The 23652-nt window shown below is 47.0% G+C and overlaps 1 protein-coding gene across 3 annotated transcripts; it reads left to right on the top strand.

The window, feature by feature from the left end:
* Positions 1 to 140: 140 nt before the first annotated feature.
* Positions 141 to 22875, top strand: SUPT5H (SPT5 homolog, DSIF elongation factor subunit). Of its 3 annotated transcripts, none has more exons than XM_029619676.1 (30): positions 141 to 285; positions 2860 to 2972; positions 3445 to 3610; positions 3833 to 3898; positions 5854 to 5865; positions 6501 to 6570; positions 7088 to 7156; positions 7955 to 8020; positions 8136 to 8166; positions 8633 to 8701; positions 8816 to 9067; positions 9479 to 9568; positions 9691 to 9761; positions 9921 to 10026; positions 10177 to 10270; positions 10482 to 10618; positions 10711 to 10866; positions 11333 to 11479; positions 11600 to 11746; positions 12302 to 12427; positions 12506 to 12590; positions 15708 to 15806; positions 19217 to 19319; positions 19425 to 19552; positions 19874 to 19979; positions 20811 to 20969; positions 21059 to 21230; positions 21643 to 21846; positions 22007 to 22102; positions 22352 to 22875. In XM_029619676.1, exons 2-30 carry the CDS (start codon positions 2892 to 2894, stop codon positions 22490 to 22492), a joined length of 3249 nt encoding a protein of 1082 aa, XP_029475536.1. In that variant the 5' UTR covers positions 141 to 285; positions 2860 to 2891; the 3' UTR covers positions 22493 to 22875. The 3 variants fall into 3 exon arrangements, with proteins under 3 accessions (XP_029475536.1, XP_029475538.1, XP_029475537.1); XM_029619678.1 differs by having other exon boundaries at positions 244 to 285; positions 2872 to 2972; XM_029619677.1 differs by lacking the exon at positions 141 to 285 and adding an exon at positions 290 to 367.
* The last annotated feature ends 777 nt before the right edge of the window (positions 22876 to 23652 follow it).

The following is a 23652-nucleotide window of genomic DNA, read 5'->3' as shown; positions in this document are numbered from 1 at the left end:
TGGTGTAGCAGTGCACTTTCCTCGGGGAGGATATGAAAAGCATTATGGGGGCTATAGTCTTGCAAGACTGAGGAGGTCGCCTGCGCCAGTAACCTCCTCCTTTCCGCCACCAGTAACATGGCTGCCACGCTTTCCCCGACATGCTATCTGACGTCACAGCTTCTCCTACGCGCTCGCGATATTTGCAGAGGTCGGCGGTGATACGCCTTCTCGCGCAAACCGGAAGCGGAAACGAGGATAGAGACTGGAGAGTGGCGTTTGTGCTGGAGGAGCGGTAGCTTTCAGGTAAGGGACCGGTAGCGACGTAGTGTATCCGGGGGTTGGGAGCAGTGTAACTGCGGCAAGTTATGAGGCTTCTCCGGTGCAGGTACGTGTCACCGCTGCGCCTTACACTGGGGGAGCGGCTCTAGGAGGCCGTAGAAAACAAACGCGCTGCGCCTACCGGGGTTCGAACGGGAGTCTACCTTAAGCCTGCTGCTGTCCTAAGGCCGCTCTATGCTGGTCATAAAGCAAACGGTGCGATGCAAAAGACACTGTAGGGGTTGTTGACAGCAAACATAGCGGTGAAGATAAACTAAGTAGCCTAGCGTATTAGGGGTATGTGGAAAAACAAATCGTGTTATTTGTTTGATTTATATTTCACCTTGCAAACGCTTCAAAGCGGTATTGTCCTGCCTCTAGAGCAGTGGTAATTAACCTTTTTTTCTGTCGGGACACACTTGACAGATGGCTTTCACATGTATGAACACTTGACTGTCACAGGGCCAAATGTAAACATACACTATGCATCCACAGGAACGCCATTCCAACCCCTGACCCCCCAGCAATGGGTACAGAGCAGAATAGGCCATTCCCTGTAAAACTCCCTATACAAAAAAGATATTCTGGTGTTAACTCAGTAACAGCAACACAAATTCCCTCTACTACCAGGTACAATAGCCTTACTTAAGAAAAGACAGCACTTCACTACCAATGCATATCCTATTGAGAAATGCCTTCATGCTAGTAAACTACCTTATCTAGCTCACACACTCAAAACCAACCTTCATCAAATACAGAAAGACCACATATTACAAATATGGTGACAGAAACTGGAATGGAAACCCAAAAAAACCACACTGCACGGAGTGCAAACCTGGAGAAATGGAAACAGAAATATAGCACCTAACATAGTCCCAAGATCTGCAGTAATGCACATAACTAATCTGCTCAAAATTACACCTGTATTGTGGCATGCACTCAGTAACAAATCAACCTATGAAATGGCAACACTACAAATATTTAACCAAGCCCTAAAACACCAATACACTTATTAGGAAAACCGAACAAGCCAAGCTCTATAGAGCCCTACACAGAAACTACAAGCTTGCAGAATACCCTTACCTGGGTCATACATGCAGAACAGTGACAGGCTCTGACCCAAATACATAATGAAGAGAACATAAAGCTAATGCTTTTGTTTTTCCACTGTTGCACTGCATACAGTTTGGTGTCTTGCTGTTTCCAGTTCATGTTTTCTCTGCACATTTCTATTTTACATTCCTCAACAACTATAAAATAATTGTAAAACTATAATAAAGAGAATACATGTTTTAGAACAACTAAGAGTGACATCAGTAATTAAAAACTAATTATTGAAAATTCTCCAAACATCAATAAAATATTTCAAACAGCAGACATCACATAATATCCAATAATTAAGATGACAGTCAGTTAAGAAAATTGAACTTTAAAAAACCACCCTTACTTACAGTCTCCAGCAAGTCTCTTGCTCCTTTCCCTTGCAGGCCAAAAGCAGTAGTGGCTGCTGAAATTGTGCCTCACAGTCACACTCGTGCAGTAGAACAATGTCTGCCTCTCTCGTTGGGATGAAAGAATCAGAGATGAGCAGCTGGGCCAGCAGGAGTGCATGACATACCTGCTGGTGCTTGGAGACACACTGGTTGAGAATTGTTGCTCTAGAGAGCTTTACAATCTAAGGGGCCCTATTTACTAAACATTTTTCCCATAGACACAAAATGGGAGAAAACCTTTAGTAAATGGACCCCCAAGTTTGTACCTGAGGCAGTGGAGAGTGACTGAAGGTCCCAAGGATTGTCAGCTGGATTTGAATCCTGAATTCACTGGTTCTTAGTCTGCTGCTCTAACCATTTCTAACCTGTCTAATGCAGCATGAGGATAAATACAAATCAACTAAAAGGCACAAAGAGGAGTGAACAAAGAAATATGTAAAATATAAAACACATCAGGGATTTGTTTAAATCTATTTATTGTTCTTAGTTAAACACTTGACTGTATCAGTACATAGAAACACCAGAACTAAACAATAACCTATACAGGCCTTAGTTATTAAGTGTTTTCCCCAAGGACATAAAATGGGAGAAAAGTTTTAGTAAAGATATCCTACAGAAAGAAAACAGTTATCAGTGCAAGGAATTGTTATCAGTTATCAGTGCAAGAAAGAGCAAATAGTTTTACATTAGTTTGTCTCCCACTGTTTTTGCTCTGTTTAATATCCCTCATTATAAGTCTGCACTGCAGTTTGGCTTGGCAATCCCTGTTATAAGCCCATTCTGTGCCTGAAGACACAGAGCTTCTGTTATGAGGCCATGTTATAAGTGCGCTTTGCATGTAATGGGGATCCATCCTCATTATAAGCACATTCTGTGCGTGACAACAAGAATCTTCTATTACTATTATCTATCTTGTACTGCGGGCGAGAAGATATCTTCACTGGCCATAGTTCTCTTCCTATGAGATAGTTGTTTTGTCCATGTTACCATTAGCCTTGTTATGTTACCACTACTGGGTGATTTTCTTATTGCTGCCAGAAATAATTCTCATCTGAGAAATGATTAGCTTCCTTTGCAGAGTATAAGGAAGCTCCAAAGATGTCCGACAGTGAAGACAGTAACTTCTCGGAGGATGAGAGTGAGCGTAGCAGTGAGCCGGAGGAGGTAGAGGAGAATGAGGTATGCCTGTGCGAGTGTGCTCCCTGTAGTTTTTATTCCATTGGGTGCTGAGAGTCCAGGCTTGGAAGGGGGTGGGATGCATCAAAAGGACACGTACACCTCTGCAAGAAGCCTACCCCAGCTTACTTCATTGTCGAACGAGTAACCTATTCTTTGCTTCTGTTGTGGTATCATTGATCAGAGGAGTTGCAGTTTCACAGTGGCCGCAGAACAGTGTGTTGATCTGAGACTGATTTTCTGGGTATATACTGTGACAGAGTAAAGCAGGGTTCCCCTTTGCTTGGAGAGACTGAACTAATTAAGGACTAGTTAAGTTTTGTCACAGGTCTCCCACAGCGCTGGTATGACATGCACTAATCTTTCCCCACTCAGTGTACATCCAATGACAGAAAAAAAACAAACCATGATACTTTCGAGCAGCTGCAGAAGGGCGCATTGTTTGCTTTTCAGCACGTATGTGTGCTCCTTGCAGGAAGCAGAGGAAGAACGTATCAGTGTGGCAGGCAGCGAGAAGGGAGAGGAAGAGGAGGCTGAGGAGGAAGAAGATGAAGATGAATATGATGAGGAGGAGGAAGAAGAGGATGAAGAACGAGCTCGGAAGAAGCCACGACATGGAGGATTTATCTTGGATGAAGCTGGTACTTCCTTTTGGAAGGCACTTGGCATATTGTACTGAGGAGCCCCTAGGGAGATTCATATATGGCCTCCATCCTCTCATTCTGTTGGTGGCACTCTGGGAATCATGCTGGGGACAGGGAGTGCCTCAGCTCATTCTAGGCAGGGGCAGCAATTCCTCACCCTATGCAGGCCTCTTGAGCTCTTGGTACTTGGTGTCTTGATTTTTTGATTTCCCCCTATAGATGTTGATGACGAGTATGAAGACGAAGACCAGTGGGAAGATGGTGCAGAGGATATTCTAGAGAAAGGTGAGGAAATGCCCTTCCCTTCGATGACACTCTCCTTTCTGTGTCCGAGTTCAGCTCTGATTAAATCTGCGGTCTGCCTGGGTGTTGCTCTGTATTGTGCTTGCTGGGGGGGATTATCCAGACTGTCAAACAGATGCATGTCCTTAGCACTAACTGTGGTGAGAAGTCAGACCTGGAGCACAGTTGTGTGCTGCTGACTATTGCCTCCTGCATGCTGCCGTCCCCATTTCTGGAGTTTTCTTTGCATTGTTGCTGCACTTCATCTTTTTTGACATCACTAGAGTCCCGTCCGTCCCCCCCCCTACTGTCCTGGAGGAAGGGTTAGGCAGCGAAAGACGGGTTATGGTGCCTGAGCAGTTGAAGCCTGGAGGGAGGGAGATTTCTGTAATTCATTTCCCAGTTTTGGGCAAGCTGAACCCTCTGAAAGTGACATTCTTCTGCTTATTTGGAAAGCTACTGGATGATGGCAGGAATCCAGCAGTGACGTCCAGCAGCTGCTTTGGAAGACTCACTGCTGTGTTTGGTAGAGAGCGTGCAGGATTATATTTGGGGAGCTGGTGCTGCTGTTTGGTATTAATGACCTACGGCTAGTGGGCCAGACTTCTCCTATTGCTGCACCAAACGCTGGGAAGGAGAGGAAGGCTGGGCTCACACTTAGAAGTAGCTGATGGCACCCGTCACCCCTTCAGACGGGTGTCTACTCCCCTCAGCCACTTGGGAAGGGTCATTGCTTGGGTGCTTGTCAGGAAAGGTGGAGCAATGCATCCTATGCCACCTCCAGGGTTTGCAAAGATTTCTTCCTCCTCTTTTTATTATTTATATATGCAGCACAATGGCTTTTTGGTTGTATGTACAAGATCTTCTGATCATCTGGTTCCTAGGATATCCAGTGGCTAGTGATGGCTGTTCTTCAGACAGTGTTGACAGTTTAGCTACAACTGTTAATACAAGGTTATTGGATCCAGAGCCTCCAGCAGGACTGTGCAACCCTGATTGGAAGTGGGGAACTTTATATTATTAAATACTGTGCAACACTGATTATAATGGTGTATGTGTTCCCTGCTCTCTGTGCCTTGTTTACCCCAGGTAACTGCCTCTTGCCCTCTGTCTGTGTGATGCTTAGTGACATTGCTTGGCTCATGATTTCTCATCTCTGTGCATGCTTCCTCTGAGTTACTCGTAAATACCCCTTTCTATCACTGTTTTGTACAGAGATGATTGTGGTACAGAGGCGCTGATAGCATACGGTACTGCAGAGCTTCAACCAGATACCAGCAAAATGTCTCCTGAATCCTCAATTTGCAAGATTCAGAGTCCAACCTGAGTCCCATTGCCTCCTCAATTTATAGGATTCAGAGCCCTGTCCCAGATTTGTGCGCCCCCCCCCCCACACACACATGCAGAGCAGACTCCTCACGCTCGCTTTGACTTCAGAACTGGCAACACTGCCCCACCCCCTCCCCAATTACAAGATTCAGAGTTTGTTTCTTAGTTGTGCCCCTGAACCCCCAAATTGCAGCTTTCAGAGCCCAGCCCTGAGCAGTGCCCTGCTTGCTAGGATTTGGAGCTCAACCCTCCCCCTTCCAGCTTTGGTTTGGCAACTTAAGTTTGGTTGTGACTTAAGTCCAGCTCGTTCTGTGAGCGGATGGGTGGGCTAGGTACTTGGAGCAGGGTTTTCTGCTCCTGGAGGAGGGAGGGGGTGGGGGGGGATTCCAGCCGAGCACATAGGGTTTTGCTTGGACAGCAGTTTTTGTCTCATAAGAGAGGGCCGGACTCCTTCATACTTTTAATACATTGGTTTTCAGCTTGGAACATTTCATTCCTTCATGCTGCTTTCTGCCACATTTTAATTTTTTGCTCCTTCGGTTTTCTGTCCCCCGCATCACCCTGTGGTTGATTTGCTGACATTGTTTGGCTCATGCTGTGTTCCCACTACCTTCACCTCCCGCCGGCAGAAGAGATAGAAGGTAAGTGAGTGATCATTGCCTTCCTGCCCACATCCAAGCTGCGTTTAAGCCCTTCTGGTAGACTGAGTAGCTTGACCTCAGGTCGGGACCTGAATACTGCTGCAGGAACCCTGATGTTTCCCTGGGAAGGGAGGAGGAGTGCTGACAAGGGCATTCCCCTAGGGTATGCCCTGCCCTTGGGCACTGAGGGAGGGTAGGGGATGCGCAGCCCTTTCACAGTTTACCGTATAAGCTCAAGATGGCCATGGTATTATCCTATAAGGCCCCCTCTGCCCCCATAATCTGGGCATTGGACTCTGCTGCCGATGCTTGCAGACAGCTGCTGTGAGACCTGGGGCTGGGAGATATTATCTTTTATTGCCCTAAGGAAGGGTAGAACTGAGCTGCTTTTGTAGAGGCTCCCATCAAAGCGGATGGAAGGAGGTAGCAGGAAGTTTGTGGCTGGTGGCCCTTAGGGTGATGAAAGATCAATATTGTGTGGAGTCCAGTCTGCCAGAGTCTTGGCTAGTGAGCAGAAGGTGGTTGCATGTAGTACTTGGGTGGGGGAGGAGTGTTGTTTTTGGTGAAGTTGCCCCTATCGCAGGACCTGGCGGCAGCAGCAGCCTATAACCTTTCACCTCTTGATTTTCTTTCAGCCTCCAACATCGACAATGTTGTTCTGGACGAAGATCGATCCGGAGCTCGCAGGCTGCAGAATCTATGGAGGTAACTTCTCACATCAAGTTTTAACAGCACCAGCCTAGTCTGTAGTTGGATTTTACAGGTCCAACCTTATGGGAGCTGCCAATGGGAATCTGCAGTCAGGTGGTGTGGAATTCTTGAGTGGGGGAGCTAATTTACTGCTGGATCCCACCTCATGGTCTTGATGGGCTGCTGTTTACTGTATGGGGATTTCTAGGTCAAGGGGGGAGTAATGGTTATTGTTGGATCACCATCGATATGAGGAGTCCAGATGGTGGGGGGGGTGGGGACGAGATACAGGTTACTGCTGGATTCTCAGGATGGGGGTTTCTAGTTTGGAGGGAGCACTGGTTAATGTTGGAGATTCCAGGTTGAGGTTGGCAATCTGATTGCTGTTGGATTGCCCTCGGTGTGGGGATTCCAGGTGGGGGAAGGGAAGATAAAGGTACAGGTTACTATTGCTGTGTGTTGCCCCACTGTGACAGTAATAACCGTGTTGCTTAATTTCAGGTTTTGAGTTTGTTTTCTTTTACTCTTGCAGAGACCAGAGGGAAGAGGAGCTTGGGGAGTATTACATGAAAAAATATGCCAAGTCCTCCATGGGAGAGCAGTATGTACGGGGCAAGGAACATGAGGTGTCCAAAGTCTGTGTGCAAGAGGGGAGGGTTCAAAATGTGCAGAGCCTGTCTGCGCGAGACGGGAGGGTGCGGGGCGCGCGAGACGGGAGGGTGCGGGGCGCGCGAGACGGGAGGGTGCGGGGCGCGCGAGACGGGAGGGTGCGGGGCGCGCGAGACGGGAGGGTGCGGGGCGCGCGGGGCCCGTCTGCGCGCGAGACGGGAGGGTACGGGGCCCGTCTGCGCGCGAGACGGGAGGGTACGGGGCGCGCGGGGCTTGTCTGGGTGTTAGACAGGAAAATGCAGGGTGAAACAAGAGGAGATCTACACTTGTTCTCTGGTTTGAAGCTTCAGTGAAGCAGATATTCAGCCGGCTATCTAGCAGCTGCTGAATATCCACTCGTTCAGCGACCGCTAGATATCCCAATAATTCACTTATCTGGCTATCTAGTTAGCTGGAAAAAAGGTGGGTGGGCAGTGGGTGGATCGGGGTGCTGCTATTTAGCTTAGTAGCGAAATTGGGACTTAGCAGGTCTAGACTTAGCTGAATAAGTGTTATGTGGCTAAGTCCCATTTGTGAGTGGATATTCGGCGTCCAAATGGGACTTAGTAATTTAGCTGGCTAAGTTGCTTAGCCGGCTGACCTCAATATCTACTCCAGTGTATTTAGCAGCTCGGTGGAAGCTGAGGTTTTGTATGAGCAGGTAGGGTGGGAGGTTTGTGGATTTGAAAATACCTCCAGTCCATGCCTTATGTCCCTCTCTCTCTGTCTCTCTCTCCCCTTTCTGTCTCAGCGTGTATGGCGGATCTGATGAGCTATCTGATGACATCACACAGCAGCAGTTATTGCCTGGAGTCAAGTAAGAAACTTGCGCGTGCATGACGACATCACCAGGGCCATTCATGGGCTGTCATGCGGTGTATATCTTGTCTCATGTTTCTCAGTGTCTTTTGTGGTTTTTATTTTTTAATTAGGGATCCCAACCTGTGGACGGTGAAGTGTAAGGTAGGTGAGCACGTGCGGAGGACTTGGAAGTGTGATAGGCCGCTCCCCAGCTTTGATCCTGTCATTGCTGTGACTTGCAGTTATATGGAAGCCTCTTTCCAGATCTGACCTTTTGTTTCGTTCCTGGGATGGTGTGTGAACAGCCATCACGGCTGCTGTAGGGTCACTTGGAACAAACCTACTGGGTTGATTCCTGAGGGTCCATGGGCAACAATGGTTTGTACGAGGATACAGGACTGGGGGGGGGTGTGCTTGACTGGAGTATATAGGATGAAAGGTGTGCTTCGTTAAAGCAAGTGAGGCTAGGGTGAAATTCTATTTCTGAGCAAGGTATGCTGTCTGAGCAGGGTGTACAGGAGTGGCATGCTGTTTGAGTAGCTTGGGAGTTGGTCAGCAGAATGTGGGGCAGTGTGCTGTTTGCCAGCAGGATACCGCATGTGAATTTTTTTTTTTTTTTGTATTTTAGATCGGAGAGGAACGGGCCACTGTCATTGCTTTGATGAGAAAATTCATTGCTTATCAGTTTACGGACACTGTAAGTAGCTCTATGCTTGGGGGACGTAATTGTTCGGCTGCACTGGGGGATCTGTGTGTTGACCCTACACGTGGCTCTCTAGTCCCAAGTTCCTTGTTCTTCCTGTGCCTGCAGCCTCTACAGATTAAGTCCGTGGTGGCCCCAGAGCATGTGAAAGGCTACCTCTACATAGAGGCCTACAAGCAGACCCATGTGAAACAAGCCATCGAGGGGGTGGGCAATCTGCGCATTGGCTACTGGAATCAGCAAATGGTGCCCATCAAAGAGATGACAGATGTACTGAAAGTGGTAAAGGAAGTGACCAACGTAAAGCCAAAGTCCTGGGTCCGGCTGAAGAGAGGCATCTACAAGGATGACATTGCTCAGGTAAAGGGGGAGAGTCTGTACCTTTATGGTTATGTGGTTGTAGTGTAGATGGGGGCGGGGGGCTCCGTTGTGCTTCTCTGCCAGGGGTGTTTGGTAGCATTCTGCTCTGGTGGTATTTGGAGCTAAGTGAATATGGTAGGGGGTGAAGGATGGTTATGCAGATTTCTCTGACCGCACCTGCTGTTCAAGAAAATGGCCTTTTGAGTACATCTTCAATCTGGCACACGCATTGAGGTGGCACAGAAGCTACTGTGCTGTGAAGGCTCTGCAGCAGCTTGGGCTGAGGAGTTAGGGACGCTGTAAGTACTGGGGACCAGGGCCGCATGGGAAGGTGGCGGGGGGGTAGCCGCAGATGCTGAGAAATCACGCCTGTCCTCACGACACCCCCCCCCCCTCCCCACCCTCCTGCAGGTGGATTACGTGGAGCCAAGTCAGAACACCATTTCCCTGAAGATGATTCCCAGGATCGACTATGACAGGATCAAGGCCCGCATGAGTCTGGTGAGCAGCCCCTCCTCTCCCCTTCTGTGTCCTCCTGGCTTTAGCTCCCATGTCCCTGGCAAGCCTCACATGCTTCCTTGCTTCCGGTAAATAATCTTGCCTTCCTTTTCTTTTTACCGCAGAAAGACTGGTTTGCGAAAAGGAAGAGGTTCAAGAGGCCACCCCAGAGACTCTTTGATGCTGAAAAGATCCGGTGAGCAGCTGGGAATAATGCACGGGGGCCTTTTGTAAAGTAAGAGAGCCCACCTATAGCTGCAGTGTCTGCCACAGTGTCTGCCACTGTGCAAGATGGGGCAGAGCTTTAGGGGTGGGAACCCTGGCCTGATGTGCAGAGTCCCTTTTTCTGTCACAGGTCCCTGGGTGGAGATGTCACCTCTGACGGTGATTTTCTGATCTTTGAGGGAAACCGCTATAGTCGGAAAGGCTTTCTGTTCAAGAGCTTCGCCATGTCAGCTGTGGTGAGTAGCAGTCCCGCACTGTGCACTCTCCTTCCACGTCTCACCTGCTTTCCACTGTACATTTCTTCTGTAGTGAGTAGTGATCTTGCTTGCAGTGTATTTCTCCTGCTGCTTCGCTGCAGCCCAGCTCATGCCAGTGTTTGCTTGCAGATTACAGATGGAGTGAAGCCCACCCTGTCTGAACTGGAGAAGTTTGAAGATCAACCTGAGGGAATTGACTTGGAGGTGGTGACAGAGGGCACAGGTACTAGTGCTGTCCAAATGCAGTGTGCTGGAAGTCTCCTTTGGCGCTCCTTTGTACTTGGCGTGCTTGATTTCCGATTGGTTTTGGTAGCTAGGATGGGACAGTGGATTTTGCACGAGTGCGCTGTATCAGGAGGTTGAATAGGGCCGGGGATTACTGATTTCTTGGCTGTTTCCTCACGGCGTTGACCATTTCCTCTCTTTCTGCTCAGGGAAAGAACGGGAGCACAACCTGCAGCCTGGGGACAATGTGGAGGTTTGTGAGGGAGAACTGATCAACCTCCAGGGCCGAGTCCTGAGTGTGGATGGAAACAAGATTACTATTATGCCCAAACATGAGGATCTTAAGGTGCGTATATGCCTTGGTGAACTGCAGCGGTTATGGTGATAGTATGTGTCACCCACAAAGACAGCCCTTGGCTTCTCCTTTTCTGTCTGTAGGACATGCTGGAGTTTCCCGCCCATGAATTGCACAAGTACTTTCGCATGGGAGACCATGTGAAAGTGATCGCAGGACGCTATGAGGGAGACACAGGGCTGATTGTGCGGGTAGAGGAGAACTTTGTGATCCTGTTCTCGGACCTCACTATGCATGAGGTAAAAGTGACACAGCACATTGATAATATACCAGGAAGGATCCAGGGCAAGTACATTTCTGGCACATAACAGCAGATACAAAGGTTGTGGTGCGCACCCAGCCATATGCAGTTAGGATGATCTGTTGGGCTGAGAAGTGATTGGAATTTTGGGTGGTTGGGCGTTACAGGTGGAAGTAGAGTTTTGGAGCTTAAGTGGGTGTGGAATTCAGATGATGTTTTTGCAGGTTTGAGGTTGGATTTTTCATGTACTTTGGTGATATGGGTGGGGTGGTCGAATGTTACAGGTGGAATTTTGAAGTAGTTTGGGGTTACAGTTGGAGAAGGGTTTTGAGGTGGTTTGGGGTGGAGATGGTTTTGGGGGTGATGTGATGTTACAGGTTAGGATGACATGATTTGGGCTTTGCTTAGGGTTCTGCCTTCTCCTCTTTCTGGCGCTTATTCTTTGCCATTGTTGCCCTTTGAAGCTGAAGGTGCTCCCGCGAGACTTGCAGCTGTGCTCGGAGACTGCCTCAGGAGTAGATGTGGGGGGTCAGCATGAGTGGGGCGAGCTGGTGCAACTGGACCCTCAGACAGTGGGCGTCATCGTTCGTCTAGAGAGAGAAACCTTCCAGGTGAGTGTTACTCAGTGCCCGATCCATCCTCGCCAGCTAGGGTGAATCTGTCTAGGTGAGACCTTTCTGCTTTGGATTGATGTAGAGCTGCTCAAGCTGTTAACGCTTTTGGTTCTGCAGATCTTGAATATGTACGGGAAAGTGGTAACCATACGGCACCAGGCTGTAACCAGGAAGAAGGACAATCGCTTTGCAGTGGCTCTGGACTCCGAACAAAACAACATCCATGTGAAAGACATTATCAAAGTCATCGACGGGCCCCATTCGGTATGATGGTCCTTGGGCTCCTAAGAACAGTCTTCTAGCACTATCGCTGGGGAGGGGGGAGGGATCGAAAGTTGCAGATACGAGAATCCCTCCGATGTTGCAGCTATCCTGGGGACCCTTTGACACAGGCAGGCCATCCGGCCATCACTTTCCGATGACAGTTGCACAGGAGCGCGCATCTGTCTCTACGGTAACGACAGCGGCAGCAAAGTGCTGCTCCCTTCAGTTGGCCGCCCATTTTATCTGCCCCTTGTGACAGTCCTACCTGCTTACCCGTAGTTTTCTATAGGATGTTCCCCTGCTGGGAATGTATGGTGAAGTACTCACTGTGGATCGTGGGGCATTCAGAGCCAGCTTCAGCAGTGTCGGGGGGTTGGCACACATTGAGAGCACTAATGCACCGGTTGGTGTCTGTTTAATGTATTATTTGTTTTACTGCCTTTCTAGCCAAGGCTGTAATTTATGCACAGTTCTCCCTGCCAGAGTCTACTGGGAAGCAGACGAGGACTGGATGTTTCTCCCCCTGAATTATGTTTCTGTAACACTCTCTTGCAGGGTCGGGAAGGGGAAATCCGCCATCTCTTCAGGGGCTTTGCCTTCCTGCACTGCAAGAAGCTGGTGGAGAATGGAGGAATGTTTGTATGCAAAACCCGCCATCTGGTGCTGGCCGGGGGCTCAAAGGTAATAGAGATTTTCTGCAGGAAGGAGAGTGGGGCTGAGCGGTGCTTCTCCGGATATTAATCCAGTCCTGTCTTGCAGCCCCGAGATGTCACAAACTTTGCATTTGGTGGCTTTGCTCCAATGAGTCCACGGATCAGCAGCCCTATGCACCCCAGTGGAGCAGGTGAGAGTTGCCTCAATCAGGGGAGGGGGGGAGCCCTGTACAGCCCCAAGGGGGGGAGGGCACCATGCTCTGCAGCAGAGCAAGGTGAAGGGGACCCAACCCCAGCAGAGCCAGTAGAGTGGCTCACTCAAGCACACAAGGGCAGCAGGTAAGGGGCTCTCACTTGAGGGGAGCACCCTGCACAACACATGGGGAGGGGGGGATCATGAACCCCAGTAGAGCCAGTAAGTGGCTCACTTAAAGAGGGAGCACCCTGCGGAACAGATGAGTGATCTGTCAAGGAGAGAGGGCTATGAACTCAGCAACTTAAGTGACGGGGACATCACTCTGGGAGTTTGAGTCCCATAAGGAGTTTAGGATGGGCAGTATCCTCTGTTCTTTTTAATATCTATCTATCCCCTTCAGGGAGTATACTAGTATTATTGGGAGTTTATTATATTGGATGTCATCTGCATAAACGCTATATCATTCTGTGTAACCCAATGGTAGCTCTCCACTTGGGAGGTTGACCAGTTGTTTAAAGGCAGGCAGAGCATGGTTTGCAGAAACTTGGCTGGTAGTGAACTTAGAAAAAAATGAACGTGTGTAGATATCATGCTCATCTCCCCTAGTAGACCTTTGGTGTCAATGTATGGATTATGTGAATTTAGCAGTTGTAGGTGCGGTCCGCAGTCTCGCGATCAGGTTAGGTTGAATTTGAAAGCACAGTGGCCAGAGCTGTGTGTTAAGCTCAAAGCAGCTTGACGATTAAGGTTGAGTGTTAGAGAGGATTTTAGGAAAGCGATGCAAGCATTGGTACTACCATTATTAGATTATTGTAACATTGTGTATGTAGGGCTCCCTAAAATGATGTTAAATGTTGCAACTGGCCCAAAAAACTGCAGTAAGGCTCATCACAGGTTCAAAATCCAGAGATGACATACCTTTGTTAAAAGAGGCTTCCATGTATTGTATATTATTGCTTATCATATAGCTTGCTGTTGTGTTCTAAAATGCTTTATATGTTACTGTTTATTTACCACAGCAATAAAATTGTAAAAAAAAAAAAAAAGAGGCTTCCAGTTCATGAAAGGGTTCAGTTGTAAGATGCTGACACTAATCCATAACATCCTGTATGGCATTGCTCCAGAGAGTTTGAAAAAGATCTTAAATAGATATGTTCCTTCACAGAAGCAAAACTTGTTGGCGGTTGCATCTTTTACAGAAGACTCGGTTTAGAGCCCTCTTGTATCTTGAACCAATTGTGCAATTCATTGCCTGGAGAGTTGAGAAGTGAAGATTATTTGCATTTTAGAAAATTACTGAAGGCTTTACTGTTTCATCAGGTTTTTGATTCATTTTCTGGATGAGCAGTGGTTTCTATTTTTTTTTTATATTCAAATTATGGCTTGTGATGTGTTGAATATTTAAATTTGATGATGTGTGTTCCCTGTACGTACCCGGATCAGTCCAGACAGCTGGGTTTTGCCTCCCTTCCAGCAGATGGAGAGAGAGAAAAACTTGAAGAGTGCCCCTCTTAACTGGGTGTAGCACCTGCATCTCCAGCAGGCGGAGGTGGTGCATAACCTGCGGCTCTGACCGATTTAAAAAAAAACAAAACAAAAACTACTAACAGGACAGCTAAGGTCAAGAAAGATCTGTTGTTCCTCCCAGGGGGTTGGCAGGTCCTAGTGGGACCATCCCTCCTGGTCACAGGTTTCCGGAGCAGGGTCGGTGGCCCGAAGCTGCTCCCCTCTCTTCAGTAGCGTCGGGGGTGATACCGGTGGTGCGGTCACTCCCCCACTCTCCCCTCTGTGTGAGTCCAGAGGTTTTCCTGAAGATTTTTCCTGAGCCAGTAAAGTTGCAGTTAAAAAAAAAAACCCCCCAAAAGAAGCATACCACAAGGTGGCCGTCGGCAGCTTCCTTTCTTGCTGGCTCGGTTGCTGATAGTGGCTGGACCCTGTTTGGGCCATTCCCCGCACCTTGGGACCTCAGGGCTATTTTTTATCTGTGCCCCCTGCCCCGATGTCGCAAGGCACTTGATGCTCGGCCTGCGGGGAGCTCTGTTCACGGCTGTTCCGCGATGGGCTCTGTGCGCGTTGCCTCCCTGGAGGGGCGGTGGGGACGAAAGCAGGCAAGACCCGCGGTGCGGGCAAACAACCTGCTCCGTTGGTGCTCGAGGCCGATCTGTTCCCACTAAGCGTGGGAATGGCGGCCAATTTGGAATACTTTGGCTTGGCTCAGCAGAGGGCAGCAGGGGAGGGGGGATCTCCCGCCCGATCTATCTCTGGCTGGTTTTAGTATTGATTTTTCAGAGGAGGAGCCCGATCCCTGTGAGGGGGGGCGGGGGGTTCTAGGGGCCTGTCCATTTTCCCCCGTGGTCCTTGGGGGGGGGGGGGGGGGTCCTGCTAATTTTATGGCAAACTTTGTGCTTCTAATGCACGAAGCCTGTCTGGCCAGTCAGGCCCGCTCCTCAGCGCAGATCAGCCGAAGGCCCATCCGCTACGGTCCCCAGCAGACAGGATCCTTCTTGGAGTGAAGCTGCTGAACCCCCCTCGGGGACCACAGCTCAGGTTCAGTTGTAGAGCTCCCCCTCTCCTTGGTGGAGATCAGGGCGAGGAGCAGGATAAGTCTTTTCCCTTAGACGGAGATGATCCAAAGTTGTTTATTTCAGAGGGAGAAAATGGACCCTCTAATCCCGCATGTCCTAGCGGAGCTAGGCATTGTGGCTCCCCAGGATAATCCAGGCCAGGACACGGTGGACCTTGTCATGGCTGGCTTGCGAGGTACGGCGAAGCCTTTTTTCCTTTTCACCATCTGGTGCCAAAGTTGATGCTCCGGAGTTGGGCTTGAGAGTGGGCCGCGCGATGGACAAGCTTTATATTCAAATTAAGGTTTATGATGTGTTGTATATTTAAATTTGATGATGTGTGTTCATTGTTTGCTGCATCAAACATTTTGATGTTTGGTGTTACAGGTTATAATAGTTTTATAAAAAAATATACTCTGGTGAAGCAGATGATTGTGGGAGGAGTGACTCTATGTACCCCATCCAAGCAAGTGATGGGCTGGGTGGCAGGCTATGAATGGGGTGGTTGGATGTGCTTACACCCACCGTGTATGTCTGCTCCCTGACAGGTCAACGAGGTGGATTTGCAGGAGGTTCGATGGGCCGTGGTCGCAGGGACAATGATCTGATTGGTCAGACAGTACGGATATCCCAGGGACCATATAAGGGTAAGGAACAGAGGATGAAAGTACCAGTTGGTCTCCCTTATGTGCTGCCATTCATGTTTGCTCTCAGGGGTACCAGTGGCCTCAGGGATGCCCACAGTAATAGGATTTCCTAATTGGGATCTGAGGGGCTTTTCTATGTGACCCAAAATGGCCACAGTCGGAGACAGAATCATTGGTCTGACGCTAAGCTACATGACCATTTAACGCCTGTCTTAACAGGGAGCCAATGTAGATCTGTTATATGGCATATAATATATAAACTTGCTGTTATCATCTTTAACGTATTGAGCACAGACCATCTCAGCTTTTATCCTCATTAACTTTATTTTCTGTTTTAACCATTGTCTTGCTTCATGAAATGCCCCAAGTCTCTTGTCCTTTGTTTGTCTTGCTCGATTTATTGAGCAGGGACTACCTTTCTGTTTGTACAGCGCTTGCGTATGTTGTGGTCAGATCATTTTCTCATTCAATCTACTATTAAATATCTAAGACCACAAGAAAAACAAAGAAAAGAACCAACAGAATTTAAGTATCGTCCTCCTTATAACACAGAAATACTAAAAAATAAACGAAGAAAAATTAAAAGACTTTGACTACAAAGATTGCGACTCCGCAACAACAGCATGGTTAAAACCCACTAATAAACTAGCAGATGAAATAAACCCCATAAAATATATATGCTTCAAAGAACCTAAACAATTAAATCCTTGGCATAACGAAAAGATAAAAGAAGTCAAGCGAAATCTTAGAAAAATAGAAAAAGAATGGAAAAAATATAAAACATAACTTAACTAAATTCAGAAAACATCTAGCTTACTACAAACAAGTAATTCTTGATGCAAAAAAAAAATACTTCAGCTCAAAAATTGAAAAATTTGCAAACAACCCAAGAGCACTATTCAACATAGTTAAAGATCTTACCAACGATAAAAGTCTCCCCAGAACCTTCCAGAAAATAGGTGCAACGAAATAGCACAATTTTTCAGTGACAAAATTACAAACTTAAGAACCAAAATCCCAAACTCAACAAAACAAGAAATTAAAATGCACAAAAGAGACGTGATACAATGGTCTACGTTCGACGAAGTTTCAGATTTTGAAGTAGAATCCATGCTAAAAAAGTTAAATCCTGCCCCACATATAATTGACACCCTGCCTACTATGGACATAAGAAAACTAGCTAACATAGCTGCCCCAATACTAGCGAAGATCATAAACTTATCCTTAGAGGAAGGATCAATGCCAAATATACTTAAACGGGCAATTATCAAACCAATTATAAAGAAAGAAAAAAACAGCGACCCTAATATCCTGAGCAACTATAGACCAGTTTCAAATTTACCATTAATGGCAAAGCTAATAGAAAGAACTGTACAAAAACAGCTAGCTGAACATTTAGATAATGTATCCTTCGCAACATGGCTTCCGTAAACATTACAGCACATAAACCTTACTAATATCACTGACAGACAATATTCTGAGAGGTTTTGACAGTGGAAAACATTACATTCTTGTACTATTAGACCTGTCATCAGCTTTTGACACAGTAAATCATGTTATAATATTAAAAAGACTAGCAGAAATAGGACTACAAAACACAATTGCCTGGTTCAAATCTTATCTAAGTAACATTTTTTTCAAGTACAGATTAAAAATGTAATGTCAGAGAAAATAAGTCTACAAACAGGAGTACCATAGGAATCAGCTCTGTCTGTGACACTCTTTAACATTTACCTGCTTCTGTTGTGCCACCTACTGGCAGGCCTGGGAATCATACACTACATATATGCTGATGACATACAACTAATTCTACCCATTGATGACAATTGAAAAAACATTAAACCTAGCAAACATGTCCTAGACATAAACAACTACTAAACCAAATGGAGCTTGTTATTAACATCGAAAAAAATGAATTCCTACTTTTAGAACGAAAAAACATTGAGATTATTCAAAATCCAATTTTACTTAAAAATAATCAGAAAGTTGAATTAACCGAGAAGGTAAGGAATCCTGGTGTAATAATTGACATGGAACTCAACCTTAAACAACACATCACTAAAAGTAAAAGAAGGGTACGCTAAACTTATGGTCCTCAGGAGAATAAACCTTTACTAACACCAACAAACTTTTGAACAGTTCTACAAGCACTAATATTTGCAAGCACTTACTATTGCAGCGCACTGTTTTTGGGACTACCATATACAACTATAAGACCACTCCAAATTTTACAAAACTCTGCCGCAAGAATACTTACTGGTAAAAGAAAAAGAGATCACATTACTGAAACACTAGCAGAATTACACTGGCTACCCATAGAACAGAAGGTACAATACAAAACACTATGCACAATACACAAATTAATTAATGACGAAAAAGCTGAGTGGCTGAACAAGGCACTATGTGTGCATGTCCCACAGAGAAATCTTAGATTGGCCAACAAAGCCCTCCTAACCGTTCCTTCTGTTAGGACAGCAAGACTGACCCAAGTTAGAGAGCAGGCATTATCCTTAGCAGGACCGATACTATGGAACACCATGCCCCTTGAGATCAGATTACAGAGAAATTTCAAACTTAAAAAAAAAAAAGTTCAAAAACCTAGCATTTCAAAAAAGCGTTTTATAAAGAGAACAGAGAATAGAAAAAATAAAGCAGGCAGCAGAACATCAACACACAGCACGTAGTTAAATATGTGCGTATTTTAATTATTTTATTTTATTATCTCACAGCTAGTATTAGATAAAATATACAGTGAAAATGTATTATACATGTACAGTTAATCTATTACACATATAAATGGACAAGATTCATGACATTCATCAAGTAGTCTTTATTTTTGAAACTATATGTAACCGGAATCTTATTGGCACTTTGATAGAAAATATTACCCATTTTCAACAATACTCTAAGTGCCTATGGTATAGAAAAGATTTTAAATAAATAAATATAGACATGTTAAGTAGTAGTAGACCATCTCAGCTGGGTGAGCTCAGTTCTGAAAAGCTATAGACCACTCAGATTGTTAAGATCTGCCTAGAACTGGCTGGAAGTCCCTTCAGTAAAGCTTGCCCAACTTAACGTCACTAGGGACAGAGGTTATTCCGCAGCAGGCCTGATACGTTGGAATAAGGACAGGCTCCTGTATAAAGGCCTTGAAAACGTTTCTCTATAAGATCCTTTATTGAATAAGAAATGCAGTGCTTGTTTTCTTCCTACAGAATAATTTGTTTTATGTATGATATTGATTGCAAACCACTCTGAAATATTATGTATGTGGTGTATACATTTTTAATAAACCTTATGTTGTTAGAGTGTACTGTTTGGGTTGGGGGGCCAGGGGTTATTTGCTCTGGAGACTGCCCCCAGGAACTTCCCGTAATTTTTCAGCAAGTTTCCACTCTTTCTTGCAGGATACATTGGAGTTGTGAAGGATGCCACTGAATCCACAGCTCGTGTGGAGCTTCACTCCACCTGCCAGACCATCTCTGTGGACCGTCAACGCCTCACCACGCTGTAAGTCTCTCCAGGGATACGCCCTTGTTAGAGATGTGCTTTGCCGCAGAGTTGTTGCCTTGTGGAAACACCACAACCCAATTTCCATCTCTCTCTGAAATGCAGGGGTGCAAAACAGCCAGGCGGAATGACATCCACACATGGTCGGACCCCCATGTACGGTTCCCAGACGCCCATGTACGGCTCAGGCTCTAGGACACCCATGTATGGTTCTCAGACACCCCTGCACGATGGTGAGTCTGCTCCTTTTGCCTCTTGAGTCAGCACATGGTAGGTGGGGAAACGTATGCACTCTGTAGTTATATTAAATCGTCCTGAGAGGGAGCTGGGATTGATTAACTACTTTTTGAAGCCTTCCCTCCATGAGCATTTGTGCCGGTGCAGGCCCGGGTTCTCTGGCATGCCTAGTTCCATGAGGACATGGAGCTGAAATGTATGCAGGGCAAGCTTATGATTGTAATGTATTCCGTTCTGTCTGTATCGTAAGGGCTAATGGCCCTGCTGCTGCAGGGACCCACAGGGCTCAGACTCTTCCTTGGTCTCCAATTCTACAGGAAGCCGGACCCCTCACTATGGTTCTCAGACGCCACTTCACGATGGGAGCCGAACCCCAGCACAGAGCGGAGCATGGGACCCAAACAACCCAAACACTCCTTCCAGGTGTGTGCCCCATCTTTATTTTAGAAGATTTCTATTCCACGCCCTCCGCAGTTCGGGGCCGGGAACAGTAAAAACATACATAGATATAAAAGAGTGCACCACAGATCAAAAAACCATCAATATAGGAAACTGGTGAGTTTGGAGGGACTTGATGCAATGAGACTGCAAAAATACTTCTCAATCTGGTAAATCAAAAACTTTCTTTAAAGAGGAATGTCTTCAAAGCTTTCTTAAAAGTTTGCGAGTCGGATACTGCACGAAGCAAGCAAGGTAATGAGTTCCAGAGGGTGAGACGAAGGTGTACATATCAGATTGGAGGATCTTCAATTTTACCTTGTTGTGAGCACCTTAAGAACCTAGTTGGAACAGGGATTCACAAAATGGAATGTATCTGGGGGGATGTCAGCATTATTCAGCAATCTATGGACAAAGCTGGCCAGTTTAAATTCAGTTCTCCACCAGATGAGAAGCTAGTGGTGAGACTGGAAATGCAGCCTCTTACCAGCCATGCCGCAGAGCTCTGTGTTGTTTGATGTGCCCTCAATGCATTGGATGGTAGGCCTGTGTATAAACAGTTACAATAGCGTCATGATGGGTCTGGACTGATCCTGGTACGTACAGGGAACAACATTTGAAGCACTGTACGAAAATCCTTAGGAAGCAGTAAATGTCGCAACATCCTGAGCTTTAGCATAGGAGAAAGCCACTAATGCTTCAATGTGAGGCCAAAAAGAAAGCGGTCGGTCGAGGATCACTCCCAACTTTTGCTTTTCCCTATCCCCCCCCCAGGGGCCTCTTGCCCTGCATAATGCTCTCTTTATCCCTGCTCAGGGCCGAGGAAGAATATGATTATGGATACGATGATGAGCCCTCGCCCTCGCCACAGGGCTATGGGGGAACCCCCAACCCCCAGACTCCAGGATACCCCGATGTGCCCTCGCCACCCGTCAACCCTCAGTATAACCCACAGACACCAGGAACACCGGCCATGTGAGTATCTGCATTGCCCTCCCCACCTTACAAGAACTGGGTTTCCACTCCTAGTTCCTTTGCCTCAACGTGGGACCTTCATGTTCCAGGTACAACACAGATCAGTTCTCTCCATATGCTGCGGCTCCCTCACCTCAGGGCTCCTACCAGCCGAGTCCAAGCCCACAGAGCTACCACCAGGTGGCACCGAGTCCCGTTGGCTACCAGAACACTCACTCACCTGCCAGCTACCACCCCACGCCTTCTCCCATGGCTTATCAGGTACGTGCCACCCACTTATCCAACAGTTCGCACACTATGCCTTCTCTGAGCTGGGAGTGCGAAATCATGTTCTGTGGTCGCATGTTTTTTCTTCAGCAGAAATATTGTCATTGGAGGACATTGCTTGGGCTACCCTTGAGAAGTGATTCCTAGCTTTGATTTGTTTTCTCTATAGAATGTGCTCTTCCAGGGTTAGCAAAAACCCATATGCTGGTCCACTTGTGTACTTGTTCCTATTGTTTCATCTGTGTGAAAGAGGTCTGTTCTTTTGCACCGATCTGATGTGGTAGAGGAGGAGCAACACTTGGGAGGAATCGCACAGTGCTGGGATAACCATTTCTACAACCCCATGAGAATGTGCAGGATTTCTAGACACTCTGAATTCTCTTCCTTTCTCTTTTCTGTCCTGCAGGCCAGCCCGAGTCCTAGTCCTGTGGGGTATAGTCCCATGACCCCCGGTGCCCCCTCGCCAGGTGGCTATAACCCTCATACCCCTGGATCCTCCATCGAGCAGAGCTCCAGTGACTGGGTGACCACGGACATTCAGGTCAAAGTTCGCGACACCTACTCAGACAGCCAGGTAGTGAGCCAGAATGGAGTCATCCGCAGTGTGACGGTGAGTAGCGCCCCCCCCGCAGGCTGCACAGTGGAAGAAAGGTTGCCTCACAGCGTGGTTCCCTCCCCCCCCCCCCCCCTTGTGTACGGTGCAGTGTGTCAACCAGGAACACAGCACATGGCATTGCTCCATCTTTATCCTGCTCCTCTCTCTTTTTCAGGGTGGTATGTGCTCAGTCTTTCTGCAGGACAGTGAGAAGGTTGTCAGCATTTCCAGTGAACACCTTGAGCCCATTACACCAACTAAAAACAACAAGGTGAGTATCTCCTGCTTCTTGCATGAAGCATCCCTCCGTTATTGCCACAGGCACTGTCTCTGTCCCAAAAGCATCCTGCATTACTCCCAGCGAGTCTCTGCCCCTGCCACGGACAGTGCCGCTATCCCCAAGACATCCTCGGGTGATGAGGCATCCTATATAACCTAAATGGTCAGAGACTCTGCCCTGAAGTTTGCCGCCTTCCTAGCAGCGAGCTGTGTCCTGTGAACTGTCCCTCTTCCCTTTTAGGTAAAGGTAATTCTGGGGGAGGACAGAGAAGCCACAGGCATCCTCCTGAGCATTGATGGGGAGGACGGCATTGTGCGGATGGAACAGGACGAACTTCTGAAGATCCTAAACCTACGCTTCCTGGGGAAGTTGGAGGCATAGAGGAGTCGGGGGGGCCCCGTATCCTCTTTTTATTAAGTCAGACTTTGACTTGTCCTGTACAGATCTCGTCCCTTGCTGCTGCTGCTGTTTTACTCTGGAGTCCTGCAGTTGCCTTTCATAATTGTGATGCCTCTTCCTCTGCCTACCTCCAACATTTCCATTTGCTTCAGAATGAAGATGTGATGTAAAAGTGGTGCACTGTATCTAACCCTTACAGCAAAGGAATCCAGCCCTGGTTTAGCTTTGGATGTCATAAGAACTCTCTGCGTGTGCTGCTGACCTGCAGGACTGAACTCTCTGCCCTGGCCGACTAGAACGAAATCCCCTTACGTTCATTGTTTGGTCAGAGCACAAAGTAATTAAAAGTGATGGGTTTTGTTTGAGATTTTTGTTTTGTGGTTTTTTGTTTTTTTTTTTACTCACAGCAAATGTAAGCTGCACATTCATAGTGCAGAGTCAATTACTAGCCCCAAGGGGGTTGGGGAGATGAGTTTGAGCAATCATGTGGATAACTGAATGCCATGAAGATTATTCACTGTCAATAACTTATCTCCCTGACAGCGTTCATGGAAAATAGATTTTTTTAAGATTTCATGAAAGCGACCACTCATCCAAAGCAGTGATAGACACATATAGAAAACACTTCCCTTTCGCTGATCTTGCGCTGGAGAGAACTGGAACTTCCCCAGAGGGGAGGAAGAGGCAGGGTATGAGGGAGCCAGCACCACTGGCTATCGAACCCTCCTAAAGGTTCAGGCAGAAGCGATTAGAAGGGCCACTGACCCGCTGTTTGCCCTGCTCTACCAGGGGGATGGTTCTACACAGAACCTGGCAGCCCTGGGAGCTATTCTCCTTTCTCATCTTTTATTTTTATTTTATTTTAAACTCCAGACTGCAAGTTTGCCCCTCTATCTGCTGGAGACAGAGAGATACTGAGGTCCTGCAGGTGGCACTCTCAGTTAAGGAGCAGTGCCTGAAAAGTTTAATTCTCTGCCTCCATCTGCTGGTAGAGATGCAAACCCACTCGTCTGGACGGATCTGCAGTATGAACAGAAACAGAAGTTTACATAATTGATGTTTTAATACTGAATCTCTATGGACCCTCATTTGTTAGCCAGGTTTCTGGTGGATAAGATCATCTTTCATGATTTCTGCTAGTG

The sequence above is a fragment of the Rhinatrema bivittatum genome, chromosome 11 (assembly GCF_901001135.1).
Source record: "Rhinatrema bivittatum chromosome 11, aRhiBiv1.1, whole genome shotgun sequence".
Classification (NCBI taxonomy): domain Eukaryota; kingdom Metazoa; phylum Chordata; class Amphibia; order Gymnophiona; family Rhinatrematidae; genus Rhinatrema; species Rhinatrema bivittatum.
Note: the sequence above shows the minus strand (reverse complement) of the source record. Positions and strands in the feature narration are given on the sequence as shown.